Source organism: Muscardinus avellanarius (assembly GCF_963383645.1).
Source record: "Muscardinus avellanarius genome assembly, chromosome: 4".
NCBI classification, from domain to species: Eukaryota; Metazoa; Chordata; class Mammalia; order Rodentia; family Gliridae; genus Muscardinus; species Muscardinus avellanarius.
The window spans coordinates 1,927,524-1,939,854 of NC_137789.1; the positions used below are offsets into that span (position 1 = coordinate 1,927,524).

General features: G+C 62.4%; 1 protein-coding gene across 3 annotated transcripts in view; it reads right to left on the bottom strand.

Moving 5' to 3' along the window:
* Window positions 1-6,794: 6,794 nt before the first annotated feature.
* The window catches only part of ADGRB1 (adhesion G protein-coupled receptor B1), a gene marked incomplete at both ends in the record, with an annotated part of 62,219 nt that continues 56,682 nt past the window's right edge, over window positions 6,795-12,331 (bottom strand). For 2 of the 3 annotated variants that reach the window (XM_080695262.1, XM_080695261.1), the window contains 5 exons: window positions 6,795-6,992; window positions 7,227-7,334; window positions 7,551-7,586; window positions 8,236-8,942; window positions 10,780-10,819. In XM_080695262.1, coding sequence (XP_080551388.1) covers window positions 6,795-6,992; window positions 7,227-7,334; window positions 7,551-7,586; window positions 8,236-8,942; window positions 10,780-10,819 — 1,089 coding nt within the window. Of the gene's footprint in view, window positions 6,993-7,226; window positions 7,335-7,550; window positions 7,587-8,235; window positions 8,943-10,764; window positions 10,820-12,331 lie in introns of all 3 variants that reach the window. The other variant, XM_080695260.1, reaches the window with a different exon arrangement.

The window sequence follows — 12,331 nt, forward strand, 5'->3', positions numbered from 1 at the left end:
CAGCCCCTCCTCAGTGCCAGGGAACGGCACGTGGAAGGGGGCTCTGCTCCTTACTGAGCCTCCGCCAGGAGCCGTCTGCCCACCAACATCGCTGCAAGCCTGGCACAGCCACCAGGGGCGCTGCCTGGGACCTGGGACGGGGCCGCATGCCGCCTAGACCAGCGAGCCCATGGGCTTCTCCACCTGGACCTGGGGCCCGGCCTCCTGCCACCCTCAAACCCGAGGCTTGGCTCCTGCCCCCATTCCAATGCCCCTGCTCCCCATGTGCCCTGCACACAGCTAGAGGCAGGGACAGGGCCTGCAATCCTGTTTTCCAGGCCCCTCTCAGCGCACCCTGCTGTCAGAAGCCCAGAAGGGACGCTGCCCCAGTCCCCACCCACCATCACAGAGACTTCGGTGGAGCAGAGCCGGGATGGGGCCTGGTCTGGAGGCGTTAGGGGTCGGCCGGGTCGCTTGGGCAGCAGCAGGCAAACTGCAGGGGAGGCTGGGGTTGCAAACACTGAAGCCGTCTCCCTAGGGCTGGCCCAGCAGTGCCCAGGCGCCGGCTCTGAGAGCCTGTTCACAGCTTCTCAGGAACCTCTTGGGTCTGGACTCTCCCAGGGTGAGGCCTCTGGCTCAGCAGATGGTGGGCTCTGGGAGAGGCCAGAGTACCATCTCGCATCCCCATCTTCAGCTCAGAGACCACTCAGCCACCACAAGCCCCCAAGCCCAGCCCCTTCCAGGGGCAACTGCCGCCCCCCAGGCTCGGCCTGTCCCTCCCCCAGGGCTTCTGTCCCTCTCTGCACCCGGGGCCGCGCCCTGTGCCCCTCTCCTCTCAAGCCCGCTGTCCCTCCTCTCCTCTCCTGGCCACACTTGTCGCTGGGTAGGTTAAGATTGCCCTTTGAAGGGAGCGGGGTGCCATCCCCTAAGAGCAGGGGCCTGGAGCCTTGACTCGCTGGAGCCGCTGGCAGCCCTCGCCCACGCCTCCTGGGAACTCCAGGAGGAAGCGCAGGAGGTTGTTAATGGGGTCTCTGCCTGCCGCCTCCCTCCCTCTCGCTCCTTCCTGGGCGGGGTCCATATGGTGTTCCTGGGGAGCCATACTGAGCCCAGCAACACCTCCCCCGCCTTCCAGGGACAGCTGGGTGCCGCCCCGCCCCAAGGCTGCCTCCCCAGCTCCTCCTGTGGGGGTCCAGCATGGGGTACCGGGGAGCTGGAGGGCAGCCACCCCATCCTCTGTAGAGGCCCTGTGATCCCATTTGGAACGTCTGTCCTCTAAGATTTGGGGGATGGGTGTGATTGTTTTGAGATTCCATACATTTGAATTCAAGTTTCTAGATCAGTAGATCATAAATTTCCATTATTGTAAATTTCAGGAACCCCCCCCCCCCACACACACACACACATGTTCAAAGAGGAACCATTGCCAGGTGGACCGACGCTGGGCACCTGAAATGAGCTAGACTTCCCAGGACCCTGGCCCACCACTAGCTCTGAAGGACAGGCTTGGGTGCCAGGGACGGTTCTGGAACCCACAGCTGACGTGAGTGGTGACGGGCTGGGTGCTGGCTTCCGGCTGTGCCGAGGCCTTATTTGGAGGAGTTTCCGCTGCGCGTGGGGCGGGTGACTGGCACAGTCACAAGCTGTTCAGAGAGTTCCTCCCTCCTGGTTATTTTTAGGGCCTCATAAAGGGGAGCCCGCAGCTTCCTGAGGCTTCCAGAGCTGCCGAGGCACAGGCCTTGAACTCCGGAAGGGCTTCGGGGACACCCGGGCCTATTCCCATCACATGGTGGAGAAACTGAGATGCAGAGGATGCACCTGGCCTCCTGCCCGGCCCTGTCCTGGGAGGCCAGAGAGGGAAGCAGAACACCCTGGGTTCGCCTCCCTGCCCCCGGCGCCCTCCATGGGGTCTCCTCCCTTGGGCCCCTCTGTGGGTGGCTCTGAGCAGACCCAGCTGGGGGCAGGAATGGCTCGGTGGGCAGGGCACTCTGAGTCGAGGCCTGGGGGCCCCTTCAGGCTGGACCTGGGCACCTTCCCCAGGAGGTCAGTGCCTCAGATCCAAGAGACTTGGTGGGATCTGGAGGGAGGAAGCAGCTGGGACCACCAGACTTTACATCCATCAGATGAGGGCTGGCGCCTGCTGCTCTCAACCTGGCCACCGCCCAGGGCAGGGCCTGGCCAAGCCCAGACAGGGCGATTTCTGGTCTTCTTGGGGAAGCCATTAGATGCCCTGTCACCTCACGGGCTCTCAGGAAACCACGGGAAGCTGGCAGCCCTTCGGGCTTTATACTCTCCAACATAGTCCCCACCCCACAAAGGGCACTCCAGGCTAGCAGAAGGTTCTGGAATAAGTCCTGGAGTGGGAAGCACACTGTTCACTGACTTCCCCCTGGAGGCAGGCCCCGTGAAAAGCCAGGCCTGCAGGGATGGACAGGTTCAGTGGGGAATGAGGCATGATGGCCCAAGAGAAGGTGGAGTGGCCACCCGGAGTGCACGTGAGTGGCCCGAGGGCCTCAGAGGTGGTGGATCAGGATGAAGGAGGGAAAGAGGAAGAATTCCTAAGAGCAAGGTGTCTTCCAGGCTGGGGCCAGGAGGTGGGCTGAGCCGAGGGCAGTGGTTATGAGGTGTTTTGGCAAAAGAGGCCCCTGGCTGCACAGAGGCATGGCCACTGGGAATGGGATGCAGATCTCCTTAGCTACCCCTCCCAAACCCTCCTTCGAGTATAGTTTATGCTGGTGCCAGGAAGGGGGTGAACAGGTGAAATCGGGTGAGAAGGAGCCTCCCCCAGGTCTCAGGAGATTGGGTGCTGGCTGGAAACAGAGCACCTAGCAGCCGCTGCTCCCGTGGGCTCCACCCCGCTGACTCAGACGCTAGTCATTGCCCTTACACACCCCTTCTCCTTCCCACTCCTCCTCTAGAGAGCCCCAGGCCACAGGAGCAGGGGACGGCCTGAGCCGTGAGATCCTTGTTTCTAATCCTACACCATTACCAGAAGTAGAGATCCTGGGCATCACCAGCATCAAAATCACTCTTCATCACCACCACAACCATGACCATGACCATGATCATCGTCACCTTCACCACCACCATCACCTTCATCATCACAACCATCACCATCAGCACCATCACAACCATCACCATCAGCACCATCACCATCACCATCACAACCATCACCATTAGCACCATCACCATCATCACCATCAGCACCATCACAACCATCACCATCAGCACCATCACCATCACCATCACCATCACCATCAGCACCATCACAACCATCAGTACCATCACCATCACCATCACCATCACCATCAGCACCATCACCATCACCATCAGCACCATCACCATCACCATCACAACCATCACCATTAGCACCATCACCATCATCACCATCACCATCAAGGTCATCAGCACCATCACTACCACCACCATCACTATCACCACTATCATCACCTCCACAGTCATCAGGACTATTACCATGACAACCATCATGACCATGATCATCACCATCATCGTTAGCACCGTTTGCACCATCATTATCACCACCGCCATCACCATCACCACCATCATGGTCATCAGCACCGTCACCACCACCACCACAGTCATCAGGACTATTACCACGACAACCATCATGACCATGATCATCATCACCGCCATCACCATGACCACCACTGTGGTTATCCTGACCACCACCACCATACCTACCACCACCACTGCCACTACCATCATCATCAATCGTTATCCCACCGTCACCACCACCATCATCACCACCAAAACCTTCAGCTCCAGCTCTATCCACAACAATGGCCCCGCCATGTTCCCGCCCATCATGGCGCTCACCTCCACCCTCAGACTCATCTATCCCTTGAGGGTAGGGTGGTGCTGATGCAGCTGGTGGAGGGCGACTGGAGAAGGTGGCCTCAGCTTTACGGGTGGCAGGTTGCTGAAGAGGATGGCACTCGAACAGGAGGGCTAAGCCAACCAACGGAATGCAAGGAAGGCCCAAAAGGACCTTTCCAGAGTCTGGCCAGCTCTAGACTCCACAGGATGGGAGTGCCTCTGCTAGAGGAAACAGCAGATGGAGCCACTCTGCTGCCCCGGGGTAAGGTACCCATTGCCAGCAGGGTCCAGAAATTAGGGCCAGGACAGCGGTGCCTGAGGTGTGGCCCCGCCTAGCTTTGGGATGCCAGCAGCATGACCTGGCCATGCCATCTCGTATCCACTGTAGCAAGGATCATGACCCTCAGTTGGCCCAATGTCAGGAGTGCACCTGAGGCCGGGCAGAGGCTCAGTGGAGACCCCTGGCCCAAAGCACTGCCCAGCATAGGGCTCCCCACAGACCAAGGGGTTTGCTGACTCCAGTGGGCCCTCCCTGGCCAGCTTTCCACACCAAGAGGCGGACAGCAATTTCTGTAATGTTCATCTTTGGGAGAGGCAAGGAACACTCCTTTCTTGGGAAAAACATAGCCCTCTGGGTGGGAGGCACTGCAGGGGTGGGGAGAATCCAAGCTCCAGACAGATGCTTGTGTGGATTGCGGTGCCATGGGCCTGACTGGGTGGCAGGCTGCACGCTGACCGGGGGCTTGCTCCGCTGGGCCACTCCTCTTGCGCACAGGGCAGGCTGTGCGGTCGGGGTGCTCCCTGTTTTACTTTGTTTTGTGGCAGTTTCTCCTGCCACAAGTCGTGTTGGGTGTACACAGTGATGGAGGTCGGAGAGCTGGCCGGGGGCGCCTGGGGCTCCCTCCGGCTTGTCTGGGCTTCGTCCATGGCTCCCAGGGTGCTCCAGGCTTCCTTTCTCGTAGCAGGAGGCTGTTGAGGGTGCAAGGATCACAGCTGCTCATCAGAGGCCTCGGGCATGGCACCCCTTACCATCCCTAAGCAGCACGCACGCACGGGCACGCAGAGGTTCACAGGAACTGTGGCACGCCTGTTTGCCTTGGGTTTGTTGTCAAATCCCATGGAAACATTCTGGTTGGGGGCGTGTGGAGCCTTAACTCGGGCTGTGCCCATCACCAAATGCAGCTTCTGGAGCTACGGCGCCCAGAGGCTATGTGTGACCTTCTGGGCCCCTGCAGTTGTGCAGCCCCCTCCCTTTCACTCCCGGGTGGGTACTTGTGGGCACACGTGACTGTCCTGGTTACCCAAGCCCACTGAGGTCCTACACTGCATCCTGTCCCCACCTGCTGGTAAGGACTCTCGGGGGGGCTTGAGGCCTACCCACCCACACTCGCAGGAAAGGAGCCCCAGCAGGGAGCCACGGGGCACAGGAAGGGCTTTGGAGGGGTATCGGTGCTGGCTTGCACTCCCCTTCCAGCTTTGCTTGGCACTTTGTTTTGAATGACATGATTAGCTGCTGGAGACTTCAAGTAGTCCACCCTGAGCCCTCTGGTCTCTGCTTCTGGGGTCCAGCTCAAATCAGGATTCATGGGGGTTGGGGGACCCAGCGGGGTCTGCCCTCTGCCCGCGGAGGCCTGGGTCCCGGGCTTCTTGTGGTGGGGTGCACAGTTTGGGGAGGGGACCTGGCTAAAGTCCCACCAGCCTCCTGCCTCAGTAATGTTGCAGTTCCCACCCAGGCTCGCTCCTTGAGGGGCTTAGGCTGCCACCTGCTGGAAACTTGAGGAGAAGCAGGGGAAAGCTCCTCCGCCCTGTGGCCAGAGGAGGCAGAGAGGGGGCTTCCCGGGCCTGGGGATGCTCTGGGCACGTTCATATTTGCCTCCCTAACTCGGCCCATGGACACACAGGACCACCGTGGTCTGAAGACACAGAGCACCAGGCGATGGAGAGCCAGGGTGTGTGCAGGCTGCGGAGGAGCTCACAGAGGGCTGGAGGACGGGCAGGCCTGGAGGAGCTCACAGAGGGCTGGAAGGCTGAGTCCCCTCCCCGCATCTTCCTGCACGTCTTTTGCTTCTTTTGGCTGTTTCAGATTGCGTGTGTGTGTGTGTGTGTGTGTGTGTGTGTGTGTGTGTGTGTGTGTTACGTGTTACACCCCCAGCCCTATTTTTATTTTGAAACAGGTTCTCACTGGGTTGCAAAGGGCCTCACTAACTAGCTGAGGCTGTCTGAGAACTGTGATCCTCCTGTCTCAGCCTCCAGAATGCTGGGATTACAAGCGTGCAATGGACAAGGGGGTCCAAGGTCAGGCTGCACGAAGGACAGGAAGCTACCTGCTGAGGCTGGAGTGAGGGCCCCTGGGGATCCCATGGCTGGAGGGGGCTGCACCAGGCGGCTGCAGAGGAAGGCTACACACAGAGGGCTGGGTTTTTAATTCTTTTTATTGAAGAAAAGAAAAGGAGAGAAAAAATAGATTCCCCACCCTGCTTCTTCCCGGAGTGGGCTTAGTCCCGGCCCTGGGGGCCTCAGGGCAGGGCTGTGCTCGCTGCCTGGCTCTGGGAGGGGCCCAGGGCCCTGGAAGGGAGTGGGGTCTGGCTGCTTCCCAAGGGGTGGGGGTGTCTAAAAAACGGAGCCAGGCCAGCGGGCCACAGGCTGGTCCTCTGCAGTGGTGGCTCAGGTGGGCTTCCTGGGGCCGCGGGCCCAACCAGGCCTGCCCGCTGGCCGCAGCCGTCCGCCGCCGGGGCTGGTCCTGGAGGGCAGAGTCCGAGGCCCCTTCTGGCCTCTGGAGCCCTGTGCCTGCCGGGCCACGCCACCTCCTGTCCTGTGTCTGGCTCTGGTCCCAGCACCGCGGGCCCTCTGCCTGGCCACATCTGTGCGCCCGCGGCCGGGGTGCGGCCTGGCTTGCCGAGTGAGCGGTCTGTGGTCTGTGCCCATCCTGCAGCTGCAGCGGGCGGAGCAGCATCCCTCCTCCTGGCCCGGCGGCCGCCTGCTCAGACCTCGGTCTGGAGGTCAATGATGTCCTGGCCCACCAGTGGGATGGTGGCGCCCGCCTTCTCCCACTCCACACTCCGCAGCTCCAGCGGCGAGGGCGGCAGGGGCTCCAGCTCCTTCTTCACCCAGGCCGGTGTCCCGTGGGCCTTCCGCAGGCTCTCCCAGGGCCGCTTGTTGGGCGTCTGCTGCTTTTCTGGCTGTGAGGCCGGCGGTGCAGGGCAGGCGGGCAGGACAAGAGGCAATGGTAAAGACAGGGAAGGGGAAGAGACGGCAGACCCCATCGGGAGGGGGGCCTTAGGGGCCCCCAACCTGGGAGGAGCAGCATGCACCCAGCAGGTCTCTTCCTGCAGGACCCTGCAGTGAAGGCGGGCACAGGCAGGGGATGGGGGCAGCCCGAGCTCCAGGCAGCTCTGCCCGCCCTGCTTCCAAACCTTGCTGTCTGGGCCCAGGGCCTCCTTCTCTTTCTCAGCTGCGTGCTGCAGCTTCCGGTTCAGGTCCTGGAACATGTCCTGGTGCCGCTTGCGGGTATGCATGATCTTCTGCAGGCAGAGAGGGCACCAAGTCCTGAGCCGAGGGAAGGGTGCAGCGTCCCGCCCTGCCTCAGCCCTGCGCAGGCCAGCTCCTGGGAGGAGGCCTGAGGCTCTGGGGCCTCCACCCCTCCCTCGGCTCTCACCACCCCCCCTGTCTGTCAAATGGCTGAGCTGCCTGGCAAGGTGGCCAGGCCAAGTGTTGGGGCGGGGGTCACCAGCACCCACCTCAAAGTCCAGTTCTGCATACCGTGACTTCCGTCGCTGTGGGGAGAAGGGGTTTGTGCGTATTTGTTAGCATTTCTCTAAGACCTCCCGGACTGCGAGTCCGAGGTGCTCCTTGCCTGGGCGTGAGGAGACTAGGCCGCCCTGCTGTCATGGTCCAGGAGACCAGGGGATGAGGGTGCACCTGGAGGACCCAGGCTCCAGGGTAGGCTGCCCTTTCCCTGGAGATACTGGGTCCCACTAGGGGTTCGGGATCGAGGGGGATGTTAGGTCCAAGGGGAAACTTCCGGCAGTGACAGGCTGGTGGTGTCTGAGAGGCACCCTTCTCCCCAGGCAGTGCCAGCTGCTCAGTGCTGGGCGAGCCCTGCTCCTCTCCCAGCTGCACTCAGTGCCCCAGCTGGGGCGTGTCTGGCCAGGCAAGTCCAGGCTGTGGGCCTGGGCCCTTCTGAAACTGGTGAGACCACCCAGCTGACCAGGAAGGGGCCATGTAGCCAGAGACCATTTTTAGCACCAGCTAAGGGAAGCTACTTCATGGGCCAGGTTGCCCCAGGGGCACAGGCAGCCTGGGCCAGCCCGTGCCGCAAAGGACTGTTTCCCTGGCTGCTAGCTGGCCTGGGATACCCTGACTCAGCCCCCACCCAGCTCTCCACAATCCCTCGCTGCCAGGCTCAGGGTCACTGGCCCTCACCTCCAGGGAGCTCACGGACAAGGTGGCCACGTTCTCCGTCTTGGCCCCAGCCCCTGAGCTGGGTCCCGCATGGGCCGCAGGCTCCCCTGTGTCCCCCAGGCTGGGAGGCGCAGGCTCCAGGGTGGGTGGTGGGGGCAAGGGCTGTTGGGGTGGTGGGGGGGGTGGCGGTGGGGGTGGCGGGGGCTGGGCAGGGGGTGCCTCAGTGGGCCCGCTGCCAGGGGGCTCATGGGTGGGCGGGCTGCGGGTGGGGAAGCCGGCGTCGGGCGCCATGCTGAGGTGGATGAGGCGGGTCTGGGGCATCTGGTCGATGTTTATGCTGTACTTGGGCTCCTCCTTGGGCTTGGGCCGCAGCGTGGCCGTGGCTGTGGGCAGGATCACGTAGCTCGTGTCCAGAGCCTTCTCCTGGGCCCGGCTCAGCTCTGAGTCCAGCTTCTTGAAAATGTCCCCATCGCCGATGAAGGAGGACTTGGGCGCCTTGTCCTTCTTGAGGGTCAGGGAGTGGTTGGGGAAGTCGGGCAGAGGCCCGCCGGGGTAGCGGGGCGAGCCGTGCAGGTGCAGCTTAGACACGTTGGCGGGCAGGCTGTTGAAAGTGGATGGCGGCCCCTTGGCGTGGGCCAGTTTCAGCTTCTCCTCCTCAGGCAAGGACGGCCGCTTGAGCGTGCCCGTGATGGTGGCGGTGCGGCAGGCTGCGATGTCCTTGTTCAGCACTGTGGGGGCCGGGGGAGACGCGGCAGGGAAGAGGAGGGGTCAGGGTGACGCAGAATGGCCCGGACAGGTAAGGCCCGGCCTGGCAGTGCTGGTGGCCCCTGGGGCCAGCCTGCTGGCAACCTAGGGACCTCGCCCTTATCCAGGCCAGTGATGTCACGGGGTTACACCTGCAAACAAGTGCCCACGCCCAAGAAGACACATGGATGTCACCCCCACACAGTGCCTCCCGAGCCACGGAGAAGGGCAAGGGAGGAGCACAGGGACCCCCACCCCTCACCCCCATGTGGCAGGCAGAGGGGCCTCTAGTGTGCTTGCACTCTGAGTGTGGGGAGGCTGTGCCCGACCCCCAGTGCTCAATCACAGGATTCCGGGCACCCAGGCCCCGCTCTTCGAACAGGCCCCTCCTGCCTTGCCATGCCTGGCAGCCCACAAGCCTGTGCCTGGTGCGCACCCTCCCAAGGGCTCCTGGTCCTGGTCATCTGCCTGGGCTGCCTGATCTCTGAACTGGGCCCACTGACGCCGCCTCCTATCCTGACCTCTGACCCAGCCTCCACTGGCCAGCCAAGAACGAAAGCTGGCCCACCAGCTGTGCCTACCCCACCTCTCCAGCAGTTTCAATCTCCAAAGGGCCAGACACGGCCCCACGCACCACACATGCTGGCCGGTGGGCAGAGAGGCTCCTGCATGCCTGTCAGCTGCTCCCGACCCCGTGGTGGTGCCCACAACCTCCTAGCTACCAGGCCAGCACCACCCACTCTCCAGTCACATTTCCCTAAGATGCTCAGGGCTTCTCGGGCCTCCCTCCACCTGGGCACCTTCTCCTCTCCTCTGTATGCCGTGCTTTGCTATGTTCCACCCGCCCCTCCCCTGGACCAGCCATCTTCTCATCAGCCTGCAAGCCCTCCCCCAGGGCCAGGCCATCCTGCCCCAAAGACCGGGGGATCCGCCTCCCACGTGTCTACCCGTTGTCCCCAGGTAGCAGAGCGGGTATCCAGTGCCGTGCATGGGCTCCAATGCCTCCCCCACCTTTCCCAGCCGTAGGCCTCCACCACTGAGCAGGTCCCCATTCTGGGCACCCTCAGCACCACCTAGAGGACACCCAGGGAGGTTGGTGTGCACCCACACAGGGGTAAGCTGAGCCCAATGCCAAGCCTTGGGGTTGTCTCAGGGAGCTGTGGGGCAGGAGAAACTTTCTGTCCAGCTCTGAGCCACCTCCTCTAGGAGCCCTCCTGGGGCCACCTGGCAGCAGCTGGCATTCCTTACCTAGGGTTGTCCCAGCCCCTACACCATGGCTATCTCTAGAGAGGGTACCCCTACAATACCTGAACCACTGGCCAGAGTTCGGCCAGGTGGCCCCTCCATAGCAGAGAGACGTGAAAGCCGGCCACTGCTCCAGGCGCCTGGCACACAGGACACCGCTGGAGAGGAAGCAGGCCCTGGGGCGGGGCTTCCTCAGCAGCGGGCCCTTGTCCCCACTCTCCCCCAGTCTGAAAGCTCAGCTTGCCCCTCCCAGGCTCGTATGAGGACAACACAGGACGAGGTGCGCGGGGGCAGCCGGGGGGGTGAGTGGTGTCAAGGCCCGTGAGGAGGGAGGGGGACGTCAGGGAGGACACAGGAGGATGGGCTGGTCCTGGCTACAAGCGGGGCCTCAGGGCCCCCCGGTGGCGCCCCAGCAGCCTCTGGGAGTGTGCTGGGGCCAAGGCCAGTGCCAGGCTGGGCCCGGAGGGCGGCAGGCACGGAATGAGGACAGACGATGCACACACAGATGCTGGGGTAAAGAGAAAGGAGCAGGCGGCCGGCCTGGCCACCTGTCGCTCTCACCTGTCAGGTGCTCACCTGATCTACAGGCCAGATCCACGTCCTTCTCGAAGTCGGTCTGTAAGACAGAGGGGGCAGGTGGTGAGCGCGTGGTGGGGTGGGCCAGCGGCACGAGAGAGGCCAGAGCCGCCCCTGGGGGGCGCCTGTGCGTGTACACGTGCGTGTGAGCACCAAGGGGTGCCGGGCTCAGGATGCCAGTGTGCTGATGTGCGAGCCCAGTCCTTGCCCGTGGTCCACGTCCCCGCACGTGTGTGGCTGTGCTTCCGTGTGTGCTCATTCATGCATGCACGTGTGCATGGGTGTATACGTGTGAGGCACAGTGTTGGGGGATGTTTGTGTATATGTGTGTCTGTGGGCTGACTGCAAGGGAGTGCATTTGTGAGAATGAGCATGCATGTTCACATGTATGCGTGTGTTTGGGCATATATGTATTTGCGTGTGGGCTTTTTCTGCATTTGGGGATCATGTGTACATGTGTTTGTGGGTGTGAATTGGGTGTGTGCAGGCACCCATGGGTGTTCTCTCTCCATGCTGGTGCAGACTGCTGCAGCCTCTGCTGACCCAGGCCTCAGGAGCGGTCCCCAGGGCCTCCAGCACCTTCTCTGCCCACATCCTTCTGCTGGCCCGTGCAGGGGGCAAGAGCCAGGGTCCAGCAGGGCGAGGTGCAGATGCAGGTGCGGGTACCACTAGCACAGCTTTCCCCTGAGCAGTGGACTGGTCCCCCCACCGCAGCTCCAGAGCAACGAGGGGAGGCAGGAGTGGGGACCTGGCCTGCCCACAGCCTGTGCCCATCTAGACACCACAGGGCTCCAGGGGACAGTCCAGCCCCGAATCTCAAACTTCCTTCCCTGTAAATATGGGAGGCAGGTTGGCTGGAAGAGGTCAGAGGCCAGCTAGGAGAAGCTGGGGGAGGGGAGATGTGTCCTCAAGTGACAAAATGTCTGTAGGGCCTGATACCTGCCTCTCTTCAGATGGAGACATGGGGCCTGGAGGTGCTGGGCCCCCTCAGGACCTCACCCTGCCCCTGGGGCTGGGTGCCTGGGTGGGCCTTGGTGGTGCCAGATGGGCAGGGAGCCCAGTGTGAAGGACCAAGAGGCCTGCTTAAGACGAGGCCAGGGCTGAGGAGGGGTCTGGGTTCCATCTTGCCTGAGCCCCCAAATGTGTGAGCCAGTGCCTGGGGACCAGTGCAGGGGCTGGCAACTGCGGATGGGACAATGACCCAGGTTGTAGCTGAGCCCTGGGGCGCAGAGCTGGGGGTCAGGTGCTGAAGCGAGGGTGTGGGAAGCCTTAGTGTGCCTGTGCAGTCCTGGGTGCAGGCAAATGTAGGGGCCGGCGAGAGCGAGGCAGGCAGGACCCTGTGTGTAGCTGGACCGCAGCCCCATCCACACTTGTCAACTCAGCCCTTCCCAGAGCAGCCCTTGCTGGTCTGAATGAGGGGTTTCACCTTGGCAAGCCTCAAGTCTCCCCAGCTGAAACTGGAGCTCCTCTAAGGAGGCTTCTGCAGCCTGGTGCTGCTGGGCACAGGGAGGACCTGCAGGTGCCCAGGTGGGATGCCTGTGTCCCCTGCGCC